The sequence below is a fragment of the Centropristis striata genome, chromosome 13, assembly GCF_030273125.1.
Source record: "Centropristis striata isolate RG_2023a ecotype Rhode Island chromosome 13, C.striata_1.0, whole genome shotgun sequence".
NCBI classification, from domain to species: domain Eukaryota; kingdom Metazoa; phylum Chordata; class Actinopteri; order Perciformes; family Serranidae; genus Centropristis; species Centropristis striata.
Window position 1 is genome coordinate 3,263,245 of NC_081529.1, and position 25,225 is coordinate 3,288,469.

A 25,225-nucleotide genomic window follows, 5' to 3' on the forward strand; every position below is an offset into this window, starting at 1 on the left:
AGATACACGGGAGGTATAACATGTTGTGTCGGACCATCTTTGCAATCATTAAGTCTTCAATTTAAAAGAAAAGTTCCACAGATTGGGAAATACACTTATTTGCCATCTTATTGAGAGTAAGCTAGCTAACGTTAGATGAGAAGTCTGATTTTTTAGTTTTTCATGTTTGTTTGCTAATTCTGAATCTATATCCAGCAGCCAGTTAGCTTAGCATAAACAGCTAGCCTGGTTCTTTTCAAAAGTAGCTAAATCCACTGAGCAGTAGTATAAAAACTAGCATTCTCTCTTGGTTAGGACCAGTTGTTAGCTTCTAGCTAGTCCCCATCAAGAAAAACTCCACATCCCTATCTGCAAAGCAGCAATTTGTCATTTTTATACTTTTTCTTACAGGTTAAACAAATAACTGAGCTTCACAGTTGCTTAGCTGATTTAGCTACATTTTGATATCAGGCTAGCTGTTTCCCTCTGTTTTAAGTCTTTGTGCTAAGCTAAGTTACTTATTTGTACATTAAATAAAAAACTATAGCCAGGGGCTGGTTAGCTTAGCTTAGCATACTGTAAACTGTATATATAACTATAACTTTTTTATCTATTTATTTTTCAATGCAATATAACAGGTTATTTAGTAGGTGCTCGCACAAGGTCCTGATTAGGTCATGTCCTATTCCCTGACCAATGGGCTTTGCTAACCTTAAGTACTTGCTGTCACTGCCTAATCTGAACCAATCGGGCTGCTACTCAAAGCAGGTGTTGCCAAGAAATGCAGTGGGATTCGTAATCACATGGTGCGGCAGACAGATTTTTTTGGTCTAGTCATTTCCTCCTTTTTCAATCTTTGTGCTAAGCTAAGTAAGCTAATGAGCTATTGGTGGTAGCTTCATATTTAGGATACAAACAAGAGTAGTATCAATCTTCTCATCAAATTCTGGGAAAGAAAGCAAACTATTCATTTAGGGTTGTACCTTGTTGAGTTAGCTTTAATTCAAAAATAATTTTGGAGCCAAAAAAGCACCAAATTATTTCTAAGGATTTCACCTTGACAGTTCATTCTTTAAGTTGACTCACTTGTGCGGATGGTTTCGACCATTAACGTTCCTCACCAGCAGGTGGAGTTTATTATCACTGAACTGCCACCAATTATTTTGAGATGGTTTTGCCATGAATTTCAAGGAAATTTTAAATGCGACCTGGCTGACTGCAGCCTTGATGCTGCAGCTGTCGAGGCACTTCCTTTGACTGGAAAAACAACTCAGAGTGGCTTTTTTTTTTTTTTTTTGCTACAATGGACATCAAAGATAACGAAACTAAAAGACAAAACAAATACATTTAGAAAAAAATCAACATGTTGAAATGATATGTCACAGTAAACAGAACTAAAATTAAAAAATACTCTCATTATCTCTTTCCTTATCCTTTTACACAGGTTACAAGTGGGAGTATTTAGTGATGTGTCTGTGCAGGGGGTGAGGGTGCAGGTATTTGCTTTAGAGTCTACCGTTAAATCAAAGTGACCTTATCCACGACTCTTTAAACTTCTGCTCCTCGCGCTGTAACCGAGTGACCTCTGTGTAACATAGTCCTACAGTAAAGTGCACTTCATCCGTCTGCTCCTTATGCTTACATCATAATGCTTCAAAATAAGCACAATAAAATGTTTCAGAGGTTCCAACTCTCCCTTGAAGTAAAGAGAAGCCTGCTGCTGAGTTTTGACAACTGCTTCCAGATTCTTTCAAAGCAGAGGAAAACTGTGCGCGCAGAGTTCAAACATGCGCTGAGGGTTTTTTTTTGTTTTTTTTTAAACTTCGACCCTGACTAACAGCCTGTGTGCCAGCAAAATAACACAATTTCTATGTGCAAATTTCCAGCAGTCAAATCCTCCTCTTTCAAATCTGTACCACCGCTTCACTGAGACGTCCCGGCTCCTCGGTGCAGGAAGACGTCTGGTTCTTTATGTGCCCTTGAGCTCTGAGGCAATATCCAGTTCACACAGATTTTCTTAGAGCTCTCCAGTGCAGGTCCAGCTCTCCCTCACTCTTCCTGTGCATGTGTTGAAGACTAAAGTCTCTCCTCTCTTGGGGCTACCTGATCCGTCCATCACTTTTGACTGGGCCCAGTTCAGACTTGGGGTCCGGGGACAGAGAGCTCCAAGAGGTCTTGGAGCAGAGTCCCACGGCTGGGCAAGAGGAAGTCTGTGTGGCACACAGGCCTCCCGTAACCCAGAAGGACCCTATGCTGCTGTCCACCCACGCTTCCAGGGGTTGACCCACTAGCTGGGCTCTACGCTGGGCCTCCTGCATGGCCGGCTCCTGGGGAGGCAGCTTCAGCACGGAGCTCAGCTGCTGGAAGCTCTGCTCCAGATACAGGTTGCCTGGAGGTCCTCCGTGGAGCCAGCTGTCCACTTCTGGAGTGACATACAAATTTGAAGAGAAGAAATATTAAAAGATAAAAGATAAAATGTTATGTTGTGATGTTGTATGTGATGTTGTATTTTTTCTTAATCGTATCGTAAGTGTTTGTATATGTATTTTGTATATTGTACATATTTTTTTTTTCTCGTTTTTTTTTTTTGTTTGTTTGTTTTTTGTTTCGTAATTCTCTGCTTTTTTACATCATGGCCAGGGGACTACAGATGAAAACTAGCCTTCTGGCTAACTCTGGCTTTTTTAACCATGTATAATCATGTGTTTTATGAAACTGCACTGTCCCCTTTTAAATAAACTAATAATAATAATAATAAAATTATAAAAATTAGTTTTGACAAACTCTGACAAAGGTGAGTTAAGCTTTCAACCAGGGCTGCACCGGATGTCTTCTTCTTATTCTCTTTTTTTTTTCTTCTATTGAGGTTTTCAAGCTTTGAATGTCAGCCTTCCAGTGCCAGAATGTAACTAAGTACATTTACTCAATTACTGTACTAAAGTAGAAATATGGGGTATTGGTACTTTACTTGAGAATTGTTATTTAATGTAACTTTATACTTCTAATACCCTACATTTGGCTGACAGCTTTAGTTACTTCAGGTCATGATTTAACATAAAAAACATGATAAATTTAAAAGGGTTGTTTATAAAACCCTTTTTAATGCGCCTAATGTTTATAAATTAAACCACAAACATATATAAAGTATTTAAAATGAATAAATGATGATGATGTAGTAACTACTCTGAATACTGCCCTAGGTGTAAGACTGAAACAGGATCCTTCTCCACATGTTCTGGACGTGTAGATGTTTGGAGCAGTACTGGAGATCTATCTTGGACACTGTTAAAGGAAGTGTGTGGGTGGAAATCCCAGCCAGTCCACGACTGACACTATTGGAGGACCTGTCGGTTTTACCAGTTAATATGAGAGTCAACACTCGCTTCATCAGATTAGCCCTAATTGCAGCGAACAAATGTATAGCTATCAACTGGAAGAGCGAGGACCCCCTGGTGTTACTTTGTGGCTTCAAGAGCTTTCATCATACCTGCCATCAGAAAAGATCATGTTTAATCTTAGGAAAAAACCACCAGTCTTTGATAAATGTTGTTTATTTATTTATCTTTTGCTCATCTTTATTATTATTATTATTATTATTGTCGTTCTTGTTATCTATTTTTTATTTTTTTCTCTTCCTTTTTTTTTTATTATTATAATAATTACTATTATCCTTTTTCTTCCCAATCTTGTCCATGGGGCGGGGTTAATACCTAATGTTAATTGTACTGACTTTAAAATGTGGTACTTTGTTTGAAAATTTCAATAAATTGTTCCAAAAAAAAAAAAAATATTTAAAATGAGCCCTACCTTGGCAACAGTAAAATGCTGCTTATATAAATCCATCAATAATTATAATAATAATAATAATAATAATAATAATAATAATAATAATAATAATAAAATAATATATTCGGGACACATAAAACAAACTGTTACTGAAGGAAGTTCTGACTGCAGGGCTTTTACTTGTAGTGGACTAATTCTGCTTCAAGTGCTTTTAGTAATTTTACTTAAATAAGGGATTTGAATATTTCTTCCATCACTGCTGCCTTCATATTTTATGACATCATCACCCTAAAAACACTTCTGGTATGATCACAGCATAATGCATTGTTGGTTTTAGTCTTTCATGGGAATTATTGACAACAAGAAAAATATGGCACATCATCAGCTTTATCCTTGAACCGACAGAATTAAATGATTCTTCCTTTTAAATGTTCTCTAATGAAATGACAAATTATAAGTGTATACAGCTGATATGGACACTATAGACATCTGAATTAATGATTTTTGCAGTATAACATTTGTCGGGTAAATACGAATGTAGAATTTTTAACAGTATTGCATGTATGTATTAATTGAGTTTGTTATTGTTTTTCTTGTATGTACTGTTTTTGTTTATATGTCATTTTCTATGTCTTTTTAGGGACCCCAGGAAGACTAGCAGTCGCCAAGGCGTCAGCTAATGGGGATCCATTCAATAAACAATAAACAATAAACAATTACAACCACATCTCACCTTTCCGTAGCGGCTCCTTGTCTTTGAAGGTGAAGGGCATGACGAGGAAGTGAACCTCCGCCACGCGCTCCCACTGCTTCAACATCCGGACTGTCCATGTCCCGGGCCGCAGGGGGCGCTGGAGCGGGGGTTTGTACTGGGTGTATTCTGCGTCAACATCCACCGCAATGTCATAAGATGCTGCCACCACCTGAGCTGGGTCAATCCACACAACAGTGGCTGTGAGGTTTGGACCGCGTGCCCACTTCTGGACCGCTAGTGGTTCGTTCAAAGGGCCGATCACGCCACCGAAGTTCCGAAAGATTCTTTCTTTAGGATCCCACTCTGTGCCGACCTGCCAGAGAGAAATACATAAAGATAACGCAGTCTGTTGAGTCCTCAATTAACAATAGCAATACAGCAAAACAATGTCTCCGACGTCTTTGACTTTCATATTTTACCTGAGGACAATGAGATAGAATATGTTAGCACTTCCTGCCTTTGCTTTCCTCCCAATATTAACATATTCTTTTAAACTAATTAAACTTCAAAGTTTAGTTTTGGTCAGATCAAACCCTGATAGAACCCCAATTTTTCATATCAGGAAGAAAATCTTCCTGTAAAGCAGTTTCCTTAGGGAACCTTGATATTAAAAAGTTTGCACAAGACAGAATCTTCATTGATAATAAAAAAATCCTCATCATCCTCATCTTCTTTAGAAAAAAAAGTACACTCACTTCTAGATTCTTGAGCCTTTCAAACTCCTTCAGGTTCGTCTCGAGGACAAACGAAGCTTGGGGCACTGCCCACATCTCCAGCGTCTCCCTGACCTTTGAACCCGCAGCCTGCACCTCCTGACGCACCAGGTATCCTTGGAAACGGTCGTCATAAAAGTACACGTGTACTGACAGAGGATAGCCTACTGGCTCGAACCTGCAGAGTGCGGGAAAAAAAACACACATTACTGCATTCAGCAGAGAAATAAACCTGTTATTACAAATGCCATGCTTCACCTTGCAATTTAACTCATATGTTTTACTCTTGTTCGTTACTTTCTCGCTTCTGGCAGAATTATTTCGATACCATGTCAAAAATACTTTCAGTGACCATAAAAGTCTCCCCCCATGTCGCTATATTCGGGCTCCCAGAAGACCACATCCTGTTTACTTCTAACCAATTAGATATTTTAGCTTTTACTTCCTTACTGGCAAGACGCCATCTTCTTCTTCACTGAAGTCAACTAAAGCTCCATCGAGCACTCAGTGGCTCAATGGCACCATGTCTTTTCTAAAGCTGGAGAAGATCAGATATTCAGTGAAAGGTAACTCTGATAAATTCTATAACAAGTGGCTTCCCTTTTTAACATTCTTTCACTCTCTTCACTCTACACCTACTGATTGATGGACCCCCACCTCCTCTCTTTGTTTTTCTTCTTATCTTTATCACTATTATTATTATTTATTTATTTGTTTATTTTCTCTTTTCTCCTGTCTTTTGGCTTCCCTTGTATTTTGTCTACACCCTGTAGCTAAAACACTTATTTAATTATTACATACAAGAATCCTCAGTTACATATTTATTTATTTTCACCTTATTTTTTACTTTTTAAAAAAAATATTATTTTTTTTATTTATACATTGTTTGTTAGTCACCCAATCATGTTCCTATTGGGCCATAAATATAAAATAAGAAAACATCCTAGGAGGCAGACCGTATGTCTTGCTCTTCATTCTTCATGATGCACAGTATTTCTATTGTATATTGGATATGTTTATATTTTTAATTGTGATGCGGATGTGATGTGATACTCCATGTAATTATAACATTGGTTCCTGTTGTAATGTGCCTTACCTCCTAATAAAAATATTGAGAGAAAAAAAAAAAAAAAGAAATAAACCTGTTATTAAAATAAAAAACACACTTCAACAGTGTGTACAGACCTGCAGGCCTCCACGGGGCTCTGACTCGTCACCAGATTCTTTAGGCCGAGACGAAAGAAAGCCGTGTACGCAGTGAGAGCCACGTCGCTGAGTGACCCCATGCCATCCAGCTGCTCAAACAGGCTCTCCCAGTACGCTTTGATGGCGACCGTTCCTGGAGCGTACTGGCCATACAGGTGAGTGTCCAGGATGTCGATGGCTTCCTGGTTCACCGTTGACTCAAATTTGCGTGCAAAGAATGTTGGACGGGTCAATTGCTGTAAAACAAAAAACAAAAGGTCAGAAATCAGCTGTATAGACTCTGAACCAGCGGTTCCCAAACGTTTTTAGCCGTGCACCCCCTTCTATGTCCCAACTGGGTTGACGCAGCCCCAATCCCCCACACCTTCAAAAAAACAAAATGCAATAAGAGTTTTTATAGCCATATTAAAGGTGGAGGATGATGACAGGCTCAGGATCAGAGGCAGAAAGCAGATCAGTTGGGAAAATGTTATAATATTTTGAGCTGCGTTGAGCAAAAATTGCAGCAAATTTAAATGAGCGTGGAGTGAACACAACCCCGTCATCATAACACATGCTGGAAAAATGATACAAGAACAATAAGCTAACTTCTTCTACGCTTCATTATAAGATCAAAAACAACCAAAAATAGATGCAAAAATGACCAAAGATGACACAAAATTATCAAATAGACCAAAAATACATGTAAAAATGACCAAACAACCAAAAAATAGATGCAAAAATGACCAACATAGATGCAAAAATGAACAAGAAATGACACAAAATTGAATAGCCTGTATTTATTAATTAATTAATAACACGTCTTTATTGTGTGGGGGGGGGCGCCATTACATTTTTCATCTCGCGCACCCCCTAGCAGCAGCTCACGCACCCCCAGGGGTGCACGCACCACACTTTGGGAATCCCTGCTCTAAACCAAACACGGTTACCAGAACCTTCTTTTCTTTTCAAACTTTACAGAGGATTCAAATTTCCTCAAATTCAAGGATCTAGCACGGCACAGTTTGAGACACGGATCAAGGTTAATTATTATTACACTGAGGATTTTTATGAGATCCAGCAGGCTTTATATTAGCTCACAGACAACCATTAAAGAGAGAGACAGGCTTAATGTGAACACTTCTCAATCATTATGTGTTACATGGACATTTGTGACTTTCCAACTTTCTCGACGCAGGTAGTGTATGAAAAATTGGAGCTGCTGAAGATACATATGCATCGAAATGTAGCCTATTTACTTACTATAAGAATGTTAAAGATATCCAACAAAACTTTGATTTATATTCTTGACACATGTCTATTTGCATTAGGATTTTAAAATCAAGTTTAACTTACAATTGGTGGGGTTGGGTTGTTAGGGTCCGAGACAGTTTTATACTGTGACTCAGATGGAACAAGCTGTGAGTCTAAGCTGTGGGGCAAATTACTGTAGAATTAATTTTTTTATTTATGTTTGTGTTCATCGGGAGAGTAACACTCTTTCAGTCAGTGGCTTCAGAACAGACTGAACACACTATTGCAAAGTACTTAAGTTGCTCTGCTGCACTTTAATTATCTATATTTTTCCTTGCATTTTATGAATTGAATGCTTTAAATATGTCCATTTTTATATCTGTTCAATGTGAAGCACTTGGTGTCTGTAATTTCTTTCTTGTGAAGCACTTTGTGCTGCATATCATGAATAAAATGTAGTATACAAATAAAGCTTATTATTATTATTATTTTATTATTATTAACCCTTTGATGCACAACATATGGACAACACTTCTAATGCACAACATGGGTCAAAAATGACTCATTCATCCAAATTTGATTTAAAATTAAATGACCTAATACTATAATAATAATAGTAATTTGTTTCAAATAGTTACTTTCCACACTCATATATTTAATATATTTAACATGTTTATGTATAATTTTGTCACACATACAGTGTATCTGGAAGGTTTTCACAGCGCTTCACTTTTTCCACATTTTTTTATGTTTCAGCCTGATTCCAAAATTGATTAAATTCATTTTTCCTTAAAATTATACACACAATACCCCCATAATGACATTTTTTGACCCATGTTGTGCATTAGAAGCGTAGTGATAATAAAAGGGTTTTTATGCAAAAAGTAAGAAATGAAAAACAAAAAATTAGGATGTATGATGATCAAAAACAAGTTGATTGAGGAAAACCTGGAATACTGAATGATGAAATTAATTTATTGCAAAAATATAGAAAATTAAAACCTCAGTCGGGTCACTTTAGACCCATGTTGTGCATCAAAGGGTTAAGGTCTTGATTTTTGTCCCTCAAATTCACAAACTTTCAAGAAATTCAAGGACCATGGAAAACATGCAAACACCAATAAAATGTGACAAACAGGGAAACTTTAAGTTAGGTCAATAAAAAGGAGAGATAAACGGATGAGTTGTTGTTCTGCAGCTGGCCGTCTCACCTGTATCCGAATGAGGTCCTGTGGTTTGAAATCATTGGGGGAGCAGCCGCACCAGTCCACAATGTGCTTGTACTGACATTTACAGCCCAGCTTACGGTTCCAGTTGGTGACGCGCAGGTTGTTGTCCACCAGGGTGTCGCACATGTGACTGTTCCCCAGCACCGTGTGGAAGAAGGACTGGAAAAAGAAGCAGGAGTAAACACATCATCTCTGCTGTGGTGTGAAATACAACAAAGGCAGTGTTGTGTGAGAGTTACTGTGAACCGTCAAGTATAAACAGTTTATATCCACTGACTCTGAATTGCAAAAGGTCACGCCTCTGTGCCCCCAAACAACAGGGAACAAACCGCCGCTCGTCCTCGGAGACATTAAACCGCACAGCCAGATAAACTCAAGTGAACCCTTCTCTCTTCTGGCACCTCTGCTGCGCCTCAAAGCTTAAAGTATTACATTATCTCCACTGCTGGGCTCTTCTGACTTGGCAGGGGAGGACGAGCTTGAGACAGACTTGTATATCAAACTGTCTGTCTCGACTACGGGAGATAAACAGACCACCTAAGGCTCTCTTACCTCAGCAGGGAGCAGAGCGTAGGAATAGAACTGCTTCAGCCCCGACACCAGGTCATCCTGGGAGTTGATGACGTATTTCACGAAGCGGCGGGTGAGCGCAAACCAATCAGAGCCGCCTGAGACCTCCAGGCCTTCTGGGATGCTGCGCTCGCCGAGACGCCACATGTGGTTGTCGCACTCGTGGAAGAGACGGTCGAGGCCCTGCTTCTTGATGAACCTTTAACGCAGAACACAGTATAAACTGATGTACGGGAGGGACATGGTGGTTCTGTTTGCAGCATGCATCAAAGTAAATGATCAAGCAAACTGTTTCTGTCTCAGCTGACAAGCTGCATTAACCCTTTGATGCACAACATGGGTCTAAAGTGACCCGACTGAGGTTTTAATTTTCTACATTTTTGCAATAAATTAATTTCATCATTCAGTATTCCAGGTTTTCCTCAATCAACTTGTTTTTGATCATCATACATCCTAATTTTTTGTTTTTCATTTCTTACTTTTTGAATAAAAACCCTTTTTGTATCACTACGCTTCAAATGCACAACATGGGTCAAAAAATTTCATTATGGGGGGTATTGTGTGTATATTTTTAAGGAAAAATTAATTTAATCAATTTTGGAATAAGGCTGAAACATAAAAAAAATGTGGAAAAAGTGAAGCGCTGTGAAAACCTTCCAGATACACTGTATGTGTGACAAAATGATACATAAACATGTTAAATATATTAAATATATGAGTGTGGAAAGTAACTATTTGAAACAAACTACTATTATTATAGTATTGGGACATTTAATTTTAAATCAAATTTGGATGAATGAGCCATTTTTGACCCATGTTGTGCATTAGAAGTGTTGTCCATATGTTGTGCATCAAAGGGTTAAATAATGGCAGAAGAATCAGTTCATCATGTTGCTTTTTTGCCTCTTGTGTGATATCAACAGCACAGAGTTTCAAATGATTTGTTAATTGGTCCCACTGGCTGCTGCAGACTCCCTGGAATATCTCTCCAGGACCGACATGCATCGCTTACCACTGAGTTACTACAAATTCATCTCGTCAGATTAAATCACAAATACATCAACTAAAATGTGTTTTAGCTGGTCGGTGTGTTACAGCTGGCAGACTCACCGGGCATTTTCTCTACCGTGGGATTTGAGGAAGTTTTTGTCTCTTTGCTGTGACAGGAACGCCACCAGTTCATCGTTGGTTCTGCAGGAAGGCATTGAGGTGAGAATTGAAAGAAAGAAAACATTTATTTATTTATGGCTCAGGTATGGTGCTGTCTGATAGTACGCATCTATTTGGACAGGATTTGGTTGACACAGGATTGTCTGTGTGCATCCAGCCAATGAAATCCAGCAAGAAAGAAGATTGTTTTACTGCCAGCTCTGTGATTCAGTAAAACAATCCATTTAATGCTGCTACCAGACTACTCCTTTCATCTGGCAAATGCTATTGCTGCTTCTAATTTTGCAGTCGCTGTCGGTCAGCAAAGGAATCAAACGTCAGTGCGGTATTGAAAAATTAAGCCACTAATGAAAAAGGCAATCACAAAATAATCAACAGAGACTGGAGAAGCTGTCAAGACATACTCTGATTCACAATAGCAGTATTTGCAGTAGACATACTGTATTTAAAGAGACATATTGTGCTAATTTTCAGGTTTACACTATTTTGGGTTTCTAATAGAACATGTTTACATGCACCTCTCTGTTAAAATAACACATTGTTTTTTCTCACACTGTCTGAATATACCTGTATTCACTCTGTCTGAAACGGTGGTTTTAAAAGGCACAGTTTTTCAATACTGTGTGCATTTCTCCTTGTAGTTAGTATTTTGATATTTTCACAGTCTTTATATATCATCTAGAAGAGCTGGGAAATATGGCCAAAATATTCCATTGAAATGCAGCTCATTTAATATCCTGATAATGATATATATATAGCATGTTTTCTGGTAATTCAATAAAGAATTGGTCTTATATGAAAAAAAACATGCAAGAATCAGAACATAAAGCGCAATCTAAATACTGCAAACATTAGACTGCTGGTTTTAGACATTCTGATAGAAATGATATACAAAAATGCATACAAAGACATGTTTATAACGTTTTGATGATACATGTCGTCATATCGCACAGCCGTAATATCTTGACCTGCTTAATAATCATAAAAGACATGGAAATCTCTCTTTTTACATAAGAAAGGTTAAATTCAGTGAGTACAAAGCTACACAGGGGTCAGTAAGAAGGAAGTTACATAATAACAATGTTACTCTGCTGACCTGGTGGGGAAATCTGTAGCGCTGAGATTGATGAAAAAATCCCACTTCCAGTCAAGCATGGAGAGCAGGTCCTGCATGCTGCGTAGGTAGGCCTTCAGTAGACTAGCTCCGCCCCAGATGGTGACCATCCGCCATGGCGTGGCGCGAATGTTTGGGTACTGCTGGGCTATCTGCAGGACCTCCCGATGCATGTAGTTGGATCGCTGGAGGATTTCAAAAAGTCAAATAGTAGAGTGAAAAGTGTGTTTCTGCATCAAAAGCTTAATCTAGTTTCCATAAAAACGCAGCTGCCTGTGTGCCAAGACAACAAGACAAAGCTGGCTCGTGTTGAAAGAGAATATGATCTGTGCAGAACAACAGCCACATGGTGCTCCATACTGTGGGTTACCAGGATGATAGATTAAAATGATCTGTATTTAATTTGTAGAAAAGTTCCTTCTTAACCCATAAGAACCCATGGTGACACCCGTGTAACAAACACTTTAAATCTTCTATATTCTCCCATATTCAGCTTTATGCTTCACATTAACTCATTAAATCCCTAAGTGACACATACTCAACACCCTAGTGTGGTGGTCATGTGACTTTGTGGCTGTGACTGGAAACAGAAATGTGAAAAAGTAGCTAATTTCAAAAAGCATTTTATTTTCCGAGGCTAAGTTTAAACCCATTTAACAATTCAAATCCATTAATAGGATGTCCTTCATTGCATTTAACTTGTTCTGACCATATTTCCTGAACAAATTAAAGTCACAATTTTGACATATGTTATGGAGATGCAAACAATTATTTATTATTAATGTATTATTATTATTATTGTGCTACTTAAGAACAAATCTGAAAAATAATTAGTTGTTAAACAGCACTACTAATGCCACAATTTTGATAAATGTTGTGGAGATGCAAAACATAAAAAGGCAAATTTGTGTCTCTGTAAGCAGAAAATGTGTCTATTTTTTTTTTTTAAATAATAAATATAAATACCATAAACGCCCATTGTATCGTACATATGTCACATCACAGATCTTTGATATTTAGGGGTAGAATTTTTTTTAAAACATCAGTTCTATGTGGTCCACTTATTGAACACATCCTTTAAGGATAACTGGGTCTGGGTTCTTATGGGTTAAAGTGGAAACAGGTGACAACAAACTAAGATAAACTGATCTTAAAGTAGACTGTAAAAAAATGTCAAGCAGGGAATAAACTTCAGGAGAGAATAAAGGACGTCAAAGAGTCAGGCAGCTGTAAACTTAGTGAGGGATATAGCTACGACTGAGCATGTGTGACCATTTGTCTGAAGATTACAGGAAGTTAAAATCTGTAGGTTCAGAAGACTTTTTTTTTAAAATTTCCCTTTGGAGGTAAATTAGATTAATTACCAGCTAATTAACAAACAGCCTGTTTCCAAATGAACACAGCTAATAAAAGGTCCTGAAGCGATAAATGGGCAGTTTACCAGAAAAAGACACTTGGAAATTAATTGTTCAGGGACATGAAGTCCAATTGTTTTGTTTAGTGAAGCACAAACACTCTGCTAATGACTCTGTCCTATGGTAAATAAAGAGTGGACGCTAGTGGACGAGGCTTCAATTTAGCCAGGACTTTGCAAGAATCTGTGGCTATTGTGGTAGAGAGAGCTCATAGTGACAGTCCTAAACTCACAGTCTTTACTTGTAGACGTCAGGAAAGAAAAAAATAGGTTTTTGTGTTGAAGTACAGAGGATCCGGTAGACTGACTTCAGTACAGCCTGACCTGTTTTATAGACTCATCTCTCAAACAGGCTTTTGCCTCGGAGATAAATGAGGTTCAGTTGGCAAAGTGTCTAAGATGGTGTCTCTGGTGTGTCTGTCCCACTGACTCCTTATTCATCACTGCCTCCAGTGAGCCTTCTCCACCGTCCCTTGGCAGCAGAACAGAGCGACTCTGCAGGACTCGACAACCTTTCCGGCTACACAGGTGCACTGACGACAGGCACCTGTTTCTCTGCTGTCTGCAGCAAACACACCTGAGCTCTCTGCTTCAGTATCACCGGCGGGCAGCCCTTTTATTTGTCTTTTGCCTTTTAGCTGCACATGATAGCAGGCTTTTCCTCCACTAAATCCAGCCCCTAAGAATAACCACACTTTACTCTATCCAGGCTAATCCCCTTTACCACACTGTGAGACCTACGGGATATATTTAACCTTCATAATGCAAGAAGACCTAACCGGTAAAAGCATTTATGGGCTCCAGAACAGCCAGAACCAAGCAGGGTGCCAAAAACACTTGTCAATGTTCAGCGTGAGCATAAATAAACAATACTCTCGGAGTAGAAGAATGAATAATTTGGATACCGCCATCATGGAGAATTGTGCTTCTCTGTGAGCAAGCAAAGACAATTGTGATGCCATGTACAGATCACAGAGAATGTGAAGTGCTGTAATCTCCTTTTTACGGCTTACCTGGTCCACATGGATGTAGTAGTAGTGGTCGCGGTGATATATGGCTTTGATGAGGCGGTTGAGCTGCCGTACAGCCCGGCCATGGACCATCAGAACGAAAGCCACTCTGACGGGGTTCTCCACTTTAGACAGGCTGTTGTCCAGCTCGCCAACCGCCTGGACCTGATTTGATATACCTGGCCAAAGAAGACGGAGACATAAAAGACTGGTTTAGATTCAGTCTGGACAGACAGACAGACATCTTGTAGGCTGGGTGTTGAGAGAGATACTGTTCAATGGATAGAAATTGATTTTAGTATGTTACATAAAAGGCTCAAGTCTGAAATGTATAGGATTGTTATGCCCTTGTTTTTTTTTTGTTTTTTTCCTCCAACAAAGCATCCCACATGCAGGAACGCCGCCAACTGTGTTCACTTGATTGCACAAACAAACCAGAGGCGTGGGCTGAGTGTTTGCCCCTATACATACCCTGCACTACACTGCAGCTACTGTACATACAACAGGGTTTTCTCTAGATTTTTAGAGGTCGTACACGCAATACAATGGTATTATTTGGTGACAACATCGCACAATCATTTGCACGAAACTTGGCAGTTGTATCAGTTCCTGCGAGGAAGAGATCACCTAGAGCCATATGCAATCATTTCAAACAAACCACAGGTGCATTGGTAAAATCTAATAAAAAAATAACATCTAAAAAGGACCGAGACAACTTCTCGGAATTAAATACAACAGGAAATCCTCAGGAAACCTATGAATGGCGTAAGAGCTATATCGCTTACTGGGGATTTCCACCGGACGCGTTACAGCAGCAGCACGTCAGCTTAGCGAGCCGTCCGTATACACGCGAGATAACGAGATCACGCGATAATCCTGACCATACGGGAGACCGCAAGATCCCGTGATAAACTCTAAACTCTATTTATACAGTCTATGGATAAACTGTGTGTATAAAGTAAACAACAACAACAAAAACCAACTTACTTTGCTTCTCTGAGGTGAAAGATATGTTGATCTGACCATCTATCCTTATAAAAACAATATGTTATGTCATAAATGATTGTATGATGTTCCACTTCAACAATCAGTCTCTTGTCTTCCGTGTCTCCGATCCTCTGAGACCCTTTGATTGATTGATTGATTGATTGATTGCTGATCTGGTGCCCCGGTCATAACATAATGTTGATGTGAAGTAGTTTTAGTCTGCATGAACTGCGTATTGTGTTTTATTTTGAAAGGGGCGGAAGTGTTTTACGCTGATTCTGAGTCGGACTTCCTGTCTGGTGCGATCTGCTCTGTTGAGATTCACGCGATTTGGCAGCGTCTCCTTATTTATACAGTCAATGAGCGTCTCGCGGAGAAATACAAGTCCTACCTAATGCTCGCGTAGAGACGCTGACGTGACGCTGCTGTAACGTTACGCTACGCGCCCGGTGGAAACACTCTCATTGATTAGAGTGTTACCTATTTGCAATGTCATACGCGACGCTGACGTGACGCTGCAGTAACGCGCCCGGTGGAAATCAGGCTTTATACTTCTGTAGTTCAACTCTTTATCATGCTCTGAGTTCTCGACAAGAGGAAGTTTCAGAGTGAGAGCTTCAACTTCTACTCCTGCAGCGAGGTGTCCTTCTGGCTGCCCTGCACCTGCTGACTGTCTCTGCATGGAGCAGGCAGAGGGAGACCCCACGCTGCTGGCGGAAGACAACCAGCAGACCCACATACCGAGCACCAGCTTGTCCAGATGCTCTCCACATTGTTTTTACAATAGTACGGCTAAGACGTGGCACAAAAATGCTTAGCAGGGAAAATCCTGCACAAATGTATAAATCAGAGATGCCTTTGATTTAATTGGCTCCCAGTGGTGCCCAACCATTGCTTTGTGTACCAGTGAAGCAGTGGGCAATAACAACATGAATATGGTTATATATGACACATTCATTTGGGTTTATCCCAGTGTGTAAATATTTTTTTCAATGATTTTACTGAAACAAATCCTATTGACTGAAAAATGTAAATCCTTAAGCAGGTTCAGATAAATGATGTTTTCATTCATTTAGACATCAGAAATCTTGAAATACTGTTTTACATGCAGAGACAGTATGATTATATTATGCAGTTCTTAGGGTTTTAAATTATTATTTTGTATTATGGTATTTTATAATAATGTATAACAACATTGAAAGAGACAAATATATTGATAGTTTCTGATCGTCCTTTAGAAACCACAAGAGGATTGAGAAAACAAACATCCCTACTAGGGGTGTGCCATATCGTATCGTTCACGATAATATCGGTATATTTTTTTTATGGTTAAAAGAAATGCATATCATGATATTGGCAACATTCCTACTTCTTGATGTAGTGGTTAAAGTTGTTTTAATCACAAAAAGCTACTTACTCTCTGTCACTAAACACACGCAGCTTTCAAAATAAGAGCACAGTGTGTTAATAGAATCCACCACAGAACTTACAAGAAGACTGTCAAAATAAGATGCCTTAAATAAAACATACGAGAAACTTTATTCTCCTTCACAAAATGTCATTAAAATATGCCCCCGGAACCCCTAAATGGTTATTTTTATTATTTTCTCATACTCAAGAGTCAAGAGTAAATTTTTTTGTATTTGGCAACTGTTGAGATTTACACTTCACACTACATTTTAGATTTTTATTTATTTATACAGACTAAAAAAAACATTTTCTATATATTTTTAAGTATTTGGTAATATCGTCAAGAATATCGTTATCGCATAAATAGCCTGAAATATCGTGATAATCTTTTTGGGCCATATCGCCCAACCCTAATCCCTACAAAACAAATGGAAAATTCAAGAAAAGTATGAAAATGAGAAATGTTTTGAATGAAAATCAATCAGTGAGTGAAAAAAACACAATCAAATGGTGGCCACACTATCTGTGCACATGTTCTCACCGAGCTGGGGGCAGAACTGAGGAAGTGCGCCCGGCATGAGCCTCCCCGCCTGATGCTGACACACGATGTTGGCGATCTCCTGTCGGCACTGCTGTGACCCAGCGCGATGAAGGGCAGACAGCGCGTCCTTGCCTATGATGTCACATTTAGGCACAAAGTCACTGCTGGGGGCTTGGTGCGCCCCGTCCACGCTGCCCGGCTCCCCCAGTACAGCAGCAGCTGGCACCTTGGCCGCCCCGTCACTGCCGCCTCTGGTCTCGCTGAAGTTACGGCTGCTGGACAGATCGTGGAGGACCACGCCCTCCAGTCCTCCCGCCATCCCCCGCTCCTGGGGAGACTTCAGCCTGGTGCTGGGCTTCACCCCTTTGCGGCTGTTCCCTCTCCTCAGCGCGCTGGCCGCCGTGCCCCCCGTCCTCTCCGACCTGCCGCTCCATCTCTCCCTGTTCTTCCCCGACAAAGAGTTTTGTTTCTCCCAAAGTGTGGTGTCTCTTTTGGGATCCTGGCTGTTGTGGTCTGGGAGCTTAGACCGTCTTGTTTTTCTCTGAGGTGAGCAAAAGAAAGCAAGACACAGAGAGAGAGAGAGAGAGAGAGAGAGAGAGAGAGAGAGAGGGAGAATAAAAAGGCATTTTAAATCCAGATTTATTGCTTTAAAAACATCTTGGAAAAACATTACTGGGTGGAGGCATTGATTCACAGTGCTGGAATGACATAAGGTAAACTAAGCCCACCACTAAGACAACAGCTGAAAGAGCCCCGGAGGGAAGGATGTGTTTACTTGGTTTTGTTGGGGGTTTTTTTCTTCGTTTCTCTGATCTGGGTTATTTTTAGCTGAGCCTCTGCCTTTTTCGGAGCTAATCTGCAAAAAGCACAGTTCTGGATAACCACACACACTCAAGACATAATGAATTCAGTGATTCACTGTCGAGACCTCAACCAAACCCTGTCTGCACCCACTGGCAAAAAATGCATACAAATCTGTGTGTATGCCACATATATGCAGACACACACTTTACAGTAGGGCTACAAACGAGTATTTTCATCACCGGTTAATCTGTAGATTATGATTTTGTCTAGTCTGTTTAAAAAATGTTAGAAAATAGTGAAAAATATTCATCCCAGTTCCCCCAAAGTCTAAAGTGATGTCTTTTGTGTCTTGTTGTGATATTCAGTGTAATATGATATCAAGCAGAGAAAAGCCCCCCAAAAATCTCAGTATATGAGAGCATTTTTTCACACCATTTTTGCTTGAAAATTACTTTTAAAAGATTAATCCACTATCAAATTGGTTGACTAGAAAACCATTTAGTTGCCCTCGTTGCAGCTCTAAAATACTTGGAGTAAAAACCTGTAAAACTCATTATTCTGCAATACGTGAAACAATTTCCATATAATCTTACTTAATTACAAAACAATTAACCACATAGCTCTAAATTTAACACATTATTTATGGATATAAGAAGTCACGATATATTTTGTTCTGTGAATATACGCAGACAGATATATTAAGCATATGTGCACAGGCTTTAACCCAGCTCTGTGTTATTATTTGTCCCTAATTTTCTTCCACATCAAAGCATTTCTTCATGATTTGTGTTTGACATTTGCGTCTCAAAATCCTCCTATGAGACTATAAGGACTCCCTGAAATATCAAGACATGATCCTCTTACAGTATATCTGTTTGAAGTAATAAAACTGTCATATAACTCAGATCTTTGGCTGTCATTAAGTCCAGAGAGCATTTGTAATAAAGTTGCGGTTCAGTTGAAATCGGCAATTTCAGGACTGTGCTGAGCTCTGTGTTCCTACAATAGAAAAATATTTTTGTACGCAAAGGTACTGAGGAACTGCAATGATCACAAATACAGCACACCTATTATTAATCTGGGTTTCTTCCTTCCTACAGTTTCAATGTCCAAAGCGTATAATATTATTTTAGGACTATAGAGAGAATCAGTCTTACTGGGGCTCGAATCACACCTACAAAAAATGGAAGGCACGCTTTGAAAAACCCCGGACTTAAGCCATTTTTAAATCTTCTAGCCAAACAGCATCACAGCTCTGGCACACTGGATTACTGAATCACACAAAAGGCCCTTCAAAATGTGCGCTTGGAGAAGAGGAAGAAGAACAGTGAGTGGGCTGAGAGCTTTCTGCCTCTGTCAGACGATACGGGCAGAACGCGGGCTCGCTAGCCTCGCGCCGCTGGCACGCCGACAGCCCAGAGACGGTGGGAACAGGAGAGGGACTGGTGCTGCGTGGTAGGACATGGAGCCAGATAATACAGTGCCAATAAACCAGCTGCCAACCAACACAGCACAGCCTGCTATGATTGCCAACTGCACTCTCAAGTCCATTACAGTAAGAGGCATTGTGGAGCCCAGTTACATACCAGTCACTGCAGTGCAAGCCGCTTTCACTGAGTTTACATGCACTTCAGTAACCTGGTTTGTGTCAGATTTCAGCAGAAACACGTCTTTGTTCTCTTTCTTTGTTTCTTTTACCCTGTTAGGACTTGGTTTTAAACGCATCTTGGGCGATCAGATCACAAGTGGACAGATGAGGGGGCGTTCCCGGTGGCACACCTGGTAGAGGGCGTACCACAGAGGCCCAGTCCTCGTAAGCGGGCGGCCCGGGTTCGAATCCGGCTCGGAGCCCTTTCCCGCATGTCTTCCCCTCTGTCTCCCCCTTTCACTCTCAATATCTGTACTGTCAATAAAGCTACAAAATGCCAAAAAAATATATCTTTAAAAAAACAAAAAAACAACAAAAAAAAACAACAAGTGGACAGATGAGACACCTCGCCATTTACACCTGAGTGTATCATGCATCTTCAAGGGTGTCAACCTTGACCACTTGAGTTTGGATTTTGTTAATACCTATTATGTCAGATAACAACAACATCAAGTCGCTAGTTGCCATTTTGCCAGCAATACCCTCGTAAGCGGCCTAATTACGATATAAGTAGTCCAGTTGTCTTTGGACAGAATCGTGTGCTCAAATCGAGATCAGACATCTGGTTTCACTTGCATGCCAACCACCTAACAGTGCTCCTCTCCATTTTTATGACAGTTGGCGCTCTGTCATCAAAACGGCTACCAGACAGCCTACATTGATGGCGTCTTTTTTCTGTAACGTCCCTGTCAGAGACACGTCAGGATGCACTGGTGCTTACACTACAAAATAAATGTGGTCAAATGCGTCCTAGACCATCTCGCCAAGTGGTGTGAGTGAACCTGTGAGATCGTGGGTCATGAGATCTCAAAAACACATGTCAGGCTTCATTAATGCCTTTGTGTCTGACCCACAATGGTTTGGACTAACCAGTGTACTGCTAGGTGGTCATTTTTGCGTGACGACACGAAGAGGCCACTGCTCATTCAAAACAACAATGGCGGCTCCTAATCGTCTATGCTGCAATAGCATCAGTTATATCAATACCGGAAAGTATTTCTGCATTGAAAGAAGGGCAAAGAACTGTACTGAAGGCTTTTGCTCTTCTCCCAACTGGCTTCAACACAAACGGTGTGTGACGGTTATAGATGGATGCTTCATCCCATCACCTGCCAAGTATTTTTTTTAAAGTACCTGTCCGTTTCCACACAGTTTCCAACGCCTGTTTCTCACATGCTTCTGTATAACAAACCATCTGGCAGCTTCAGGTTATCAAGATAAAAACTTTTGTTCTCAACATCAAAGTCGTGAAGAATATTTTCTCTGACACTGATGGTACAGTTTCTTTCTATGGTGGCTCACAGCTGCTAAATTAATTAAAACAATGCTGTGAACATCTCCTATGCCTTTTTCCAGCCAACACTGATAAAGACACCACTTACTTTTGAGCTGCAAGAGTAAATGTCCTCTCGCAGAAGACGAGCATGCAGCAGGGGCTAATGTTTCAATTTTCCTTATCACTCATTTTCACAGCTTTTAATTAACACCATCATGTCAAAAATGTATTGATTCAAAGGCAAGCAAGGCAGCCTCTTTACTTTCCAATTAAAGTCGAGTGAAACCATATCAGCGTCGCCATCTGCTGAAGCGGGAAGCAGCAGCAGCAGCAGCGCTCAGCTCTGTAGGAGAGCACAGACAAGCAGAGGGTGACACAAGGATGACAGAGTCTTCCTCTTCTTCTGTCCTCACAATCCTTTTCCCCCCTTTGGAACAAGGGCTTTAAATATAAAATTCACGTGGCTGTGTTCACACATGCACAGCGCGCTGCTGATTAGAGCAGATGCGAGTTATTGCCGAGACCACAGAGCATGGAGGAATCCAGCCACTCTCGCTCATATTGGTGAGCCCCCCTGACTGAACATGCACTGTTTGGCGATGAAGAGATGATTAATATGCATTCTTAGGCTTGAAACTTGACTCTACATCTTTGCGTCTATGAACGTGCAAAGACGCTGAGTGCTTACATTTGCATACATGTATACCAACATAGCTGCGTATCAGGTTGACGTGCACCGAGCAGCAGTGTCACATTGCTGAAGCCAGAGAAAATGAACAATCAATCAGTGCAGTTTTTCAGTTTGACCTGAGGCACTGGACAGCAAATATATTGTGTAGTTATGCTGAGATTTTAGAGGTGTGTACAGCTGCTCCTTAACAGGTGAGCTGCAGTTAACCACAGACGCCTCGAGACATTTCTCATGCATGTTTAAGCCTGAATGCACCTGATGGCAGCAGAAAGCCCAGGGGCCTATGATGCTAACTGGCTACTGAAGCTAAAGGGAACAATGCGTCTTCAAATGACATGTTACACTTCCCGTTGTGTCACACTGCCACGTCTAGATGTGTCCGAAGGAAATGGATTTCTTCATCCAGGCTAGTGTCACTCTGAATGAATGGCACAGGACCAGGCACCTACCGAGAGTAAGCTTTGTGTTTACTGTTTCACTCACAGTTAATTAAATAGAACCACGTCAATGTCTTGGCGGACACCGGGCGGTGACAACAGAATCATCCTCTCTCTCTCTGGGTCAAACTTCTTTCCTCCACTGAAGCATTTCATCTGCTGCCTGCTTCACCCTCCAGGCACAGATCTGCTATCTATTCATGCTGGAAAGAATATTTTACACAGTCCACGCTTGTCATATCATGATAGGGAGACAGCATGGTTACCAACTCAGGTTTCAGCTTGCATTCCTGCGACTCTATCAGCATCAGTGTGCCTCAGAAAATGATTCCTGCACGTGCACAGTCCTCCAAGGGTCGTATCTGCTAAAAGATTCATTTTACCTGATTTAGAGGTGGAACAGGACTGCCTCAGGGAGTGCACTCCAGGTGTGCAAGGGAGACATAAAGATAAGCTTCCCACAGTGGACTTGGTTAAAGTTAGCTGAACTGTTTCAGTGGTATGTAGTGGAGGAAACTCTCTGCTCAACTTTAGCCTTTTATCCCAGGGATATGCTCCCTCTGTGGGTGTTTGGATATGATTCAAAGCTTAGTGAAGGTCACAGAGACAGAGCTACCCCCACAGAGAAAGGCCTCTGGTGGGTATAAATACAAACAGCAGAACAGATGCTGAATATCCTGGGACACGCTATTATGGCGCGTTCCAGCTCATATTGATGAGGATCAATGAATCATAACGGAGTGCTTTCACATGGTCACAAGAAGTTGCATCACTTCACAGACCACTCTTAAATGTGTACTGTTTCGTGTGTCTGCTCATCATCACATTTTCTTAAAACCATTCCAAATTATAGTAGTGCCAATCACCAGGGTAACGACAGACCACTGTTGCTTCTTAACCCTATAAAGCCAAGTGTATCATATTAGATACAGTAATTTCTGAGACCTCTACATCATCAAAAACCTGGTGTATACATGTGTTGAAGATAAACAAACTGAGCAACAGATTGCACAAAAATACCAGATGTAGCAAAAATGATATGCAGGTTCCACGAGTGGATCAGTCATTGCTGCATTAAAAAACTTATCATATCAGCAGATGTATGATGTTGTGTTATATGGAAAAAATATGTATTTTGCATGTTTGAGGAAAAAGGAAAAGTCAAAGTCTTAATAGGTTAAAAATGTTAGGGTTTATATGTTTTTGTTAGTTCAAGAAAAACAAACTGTGAGCAACAAATTGCACAAAAAGACCTGATGTATCAAATATGATACAAATAAGAATTCATATATGCAATTTATTTATTTTTAAAAATTCTTCAGCAGGTTAATAAGCACTCAGTTTAAAAAAAAATTGAATTTTCTGGCAATTATTTCATGGCTCAGGCTTTATAGGGTTAAACAACCTAACAACAAATAAACTATCAATACCGACAATTAAATAGTTGTAAACACGTGGTATTTTGACCTGTACTGTTTGTCTGGTAACATGTTTGGTGACAGACAACCAGACAGAAAGACAAGACAGGACAGGGCAGGACAGGACAGGGCTGGTCCGGCTGAAATGTTTCGGAGCGGCGCTGTTCTCCAAATGCTAACGGAGCTAGCCACAGCTAGCCTTACTGTATCATAACACACGGGGAGCTAACGGCTAACGGCTAACGGAGCTAGCCACAGCTAGCGCTACTGTATCATAACACACGGAGAGCTAACGGCTAACGGCTAGCTACTACAATTAAACCCGAGCGAATCACTGTCGTGTCACAAATTATCGGAGGAATTGTTGAGCTTACCTCTGCCTCGCCTTCCTCCAGACTTCTCAGACTCCATACCACAAGCCCCTGGACCAGGAGGATGGTTAATGCGGCGGCGATCGCGAGTTTATACCGTCGGAGCAGCTTCTGTACTCGAGCGCTGGCCACCATTTTTTCGACTCCGGTTGACGGGGAGCGCGTGCAGGGCGCATTCTGAACAGCGCGCGCACGCGGTGTCGCTCGCCATCCTCAGGTTGCTGCAAAGTTTGTCTGCAAAACTTTGAAACACTGCATGGCAGTGGCGGTTCTAGACCAATTTTACTGTGGGGGCCGAGGAGGGGCCAGTGTTTTATCAGAGGGGCATATTTAACAACTGCAAAGATGACATTTAAGCATTCAAAACTTTTATTTTACCTTGTTTAAAAATTGCATTTAAATATATTTGGAAGATACAAATACATTGATTGAAACAATCAGACTTACCAACAAGAACAGTTTTTTTTGTACGGCAATGACATTTCTCATCTTTGTGCACAATTACTTTTTTTTGTTTTTGAAAGTGCAGTACAGTCAGAATGATGTTTGTTTTTTTTAAATATACACAAGCTCTTATTGCTTTTATTTAACTACACAATGTACACATTTGGGTTCTTTTTGTGTACAATGCAATATTGTTTGAAGAAAAAATAGGTAAGAATTGTTCCGTCATTCATCGTTTTAAATTGATAATTTTATTATTAATTTGACACAGGGGCCACGGCAGGGGCCAAGGGCTTCTTCACAGGGGCAGGGGCCCCTGTAGGCCCCTGTGTAGAACCGCCACTGCTGCATGGAGTCTGCTTTTTTCTACTCCTTGCAACAACATCACTGTTAACCCATAGAACCCCAGACCTATTTATCCTTAAAGGAAAATTATGGGGAATATACCACAGACCAAGTGGACCACATAGAACACATTTATGATGTTTTTTCACTACACTATCCCTAAATGTCAAAGATCTGTGATGTGACATAAACGTTACATTGGGCGTTACATATACATAACATATACAAAGAACATTTAAAAAAAAAATCATAATATCATATCATGTTATGTACAGCTCCTACTAAAAACACAAGGTTTTATGAAACACATAGTTTTAAGTGTTTTCTTATTCTTAATTCCCCGTATTGTGGTGCTATTTTGATGCAGCTTTTGACAAAAAAAAAAAGAGTCAAATGAGTTCGAATTTCAGGAACTGTTCACCACAATGAGATGGTTAGCATGGGGACTATGCACAAGAGTCTCAACTTTCCAGTGAGATCCAATTTGTTTAAGACTTTACAGGGACTCACATACAATTGAACTGCATGAGAAAAAAATGTTTTTCCCCCAAACTGCATGGAATTCACATGAAGTATGCATGTATGTAAAGGGGAGACTCGTGGTATTTATGTTCATGATGTTTCTCATTTTAAAATGAATAAACTAGACACACTTTCTGCTTACAGAAACCCAAA

The 25,225-nt window shown here is 40.2% G+C and overlaps 1 protein-coding gene across 1 annotated transcript; it reads right to left on the bottom strand.

The window, feature by feature from the left end:
* Positions 1-1,740: 1,740 nt before the first annotated feature.
* xylt2 (xylosyltransferase II) lies at positions 1,741-23,996 on the bottom strand. The gene is made up of 11 exons (XM_059348229.1): positions 23,765-23,996; positions 17,117-17,657; positions 14,182-14,357; positions 11,737-11,939; positions 10,581-10,661; positions 9,453-9,669; positions 8,883-9,059; positions 6,418-6,674; positions 5,215-5,410; positions 4,499-4,832; positions 1,741-2,401 (listed from the first exon to the last, which is right to left on the bottom strand). The coding sequence occupies exons 1-11, from the start codon at positions 23,894-23,896 to the stop codon at positions 2,079-2,081; spliced, it is 2,637 nt and encodes an 878-aa protein (XP_059204212.1). The 5' UTR covers positions 23,897-23,996; the 3' UTR covers positions 1,741-2,078.
* Between the last annotated feature and the right edge of the window lie 1,229 nt (positions 23,997-25,225).

What these genes read in the sequence shown, in the direction of transcription:
- xylt2 (XM_059348229.1), bottom strand. Translation starts at nt 23,896, where the DNA reads ATGGTGGCCAGCGCTCGAGTACAGAAGCTGCTCCGACGGTATAAACTC. An exon ending in CACGGTAGAGAAAATGCCCG is followed by an intron (nt 9,670 to 10,580) that starts GTGAGTCTGCCA and finishes TCTGCGTTAAAG; the next exon opens with GTTCATCAAGAAGCAGGGCC. An exon ending in AGGACCTCATTCGGATACAG is followed by an intron (nt 6,675 to 8,882) that starts GTGAGACGGCCA and finishes TTTGTTTTACAG; the next exon opens with CAATTGACCCGTCCAACATT.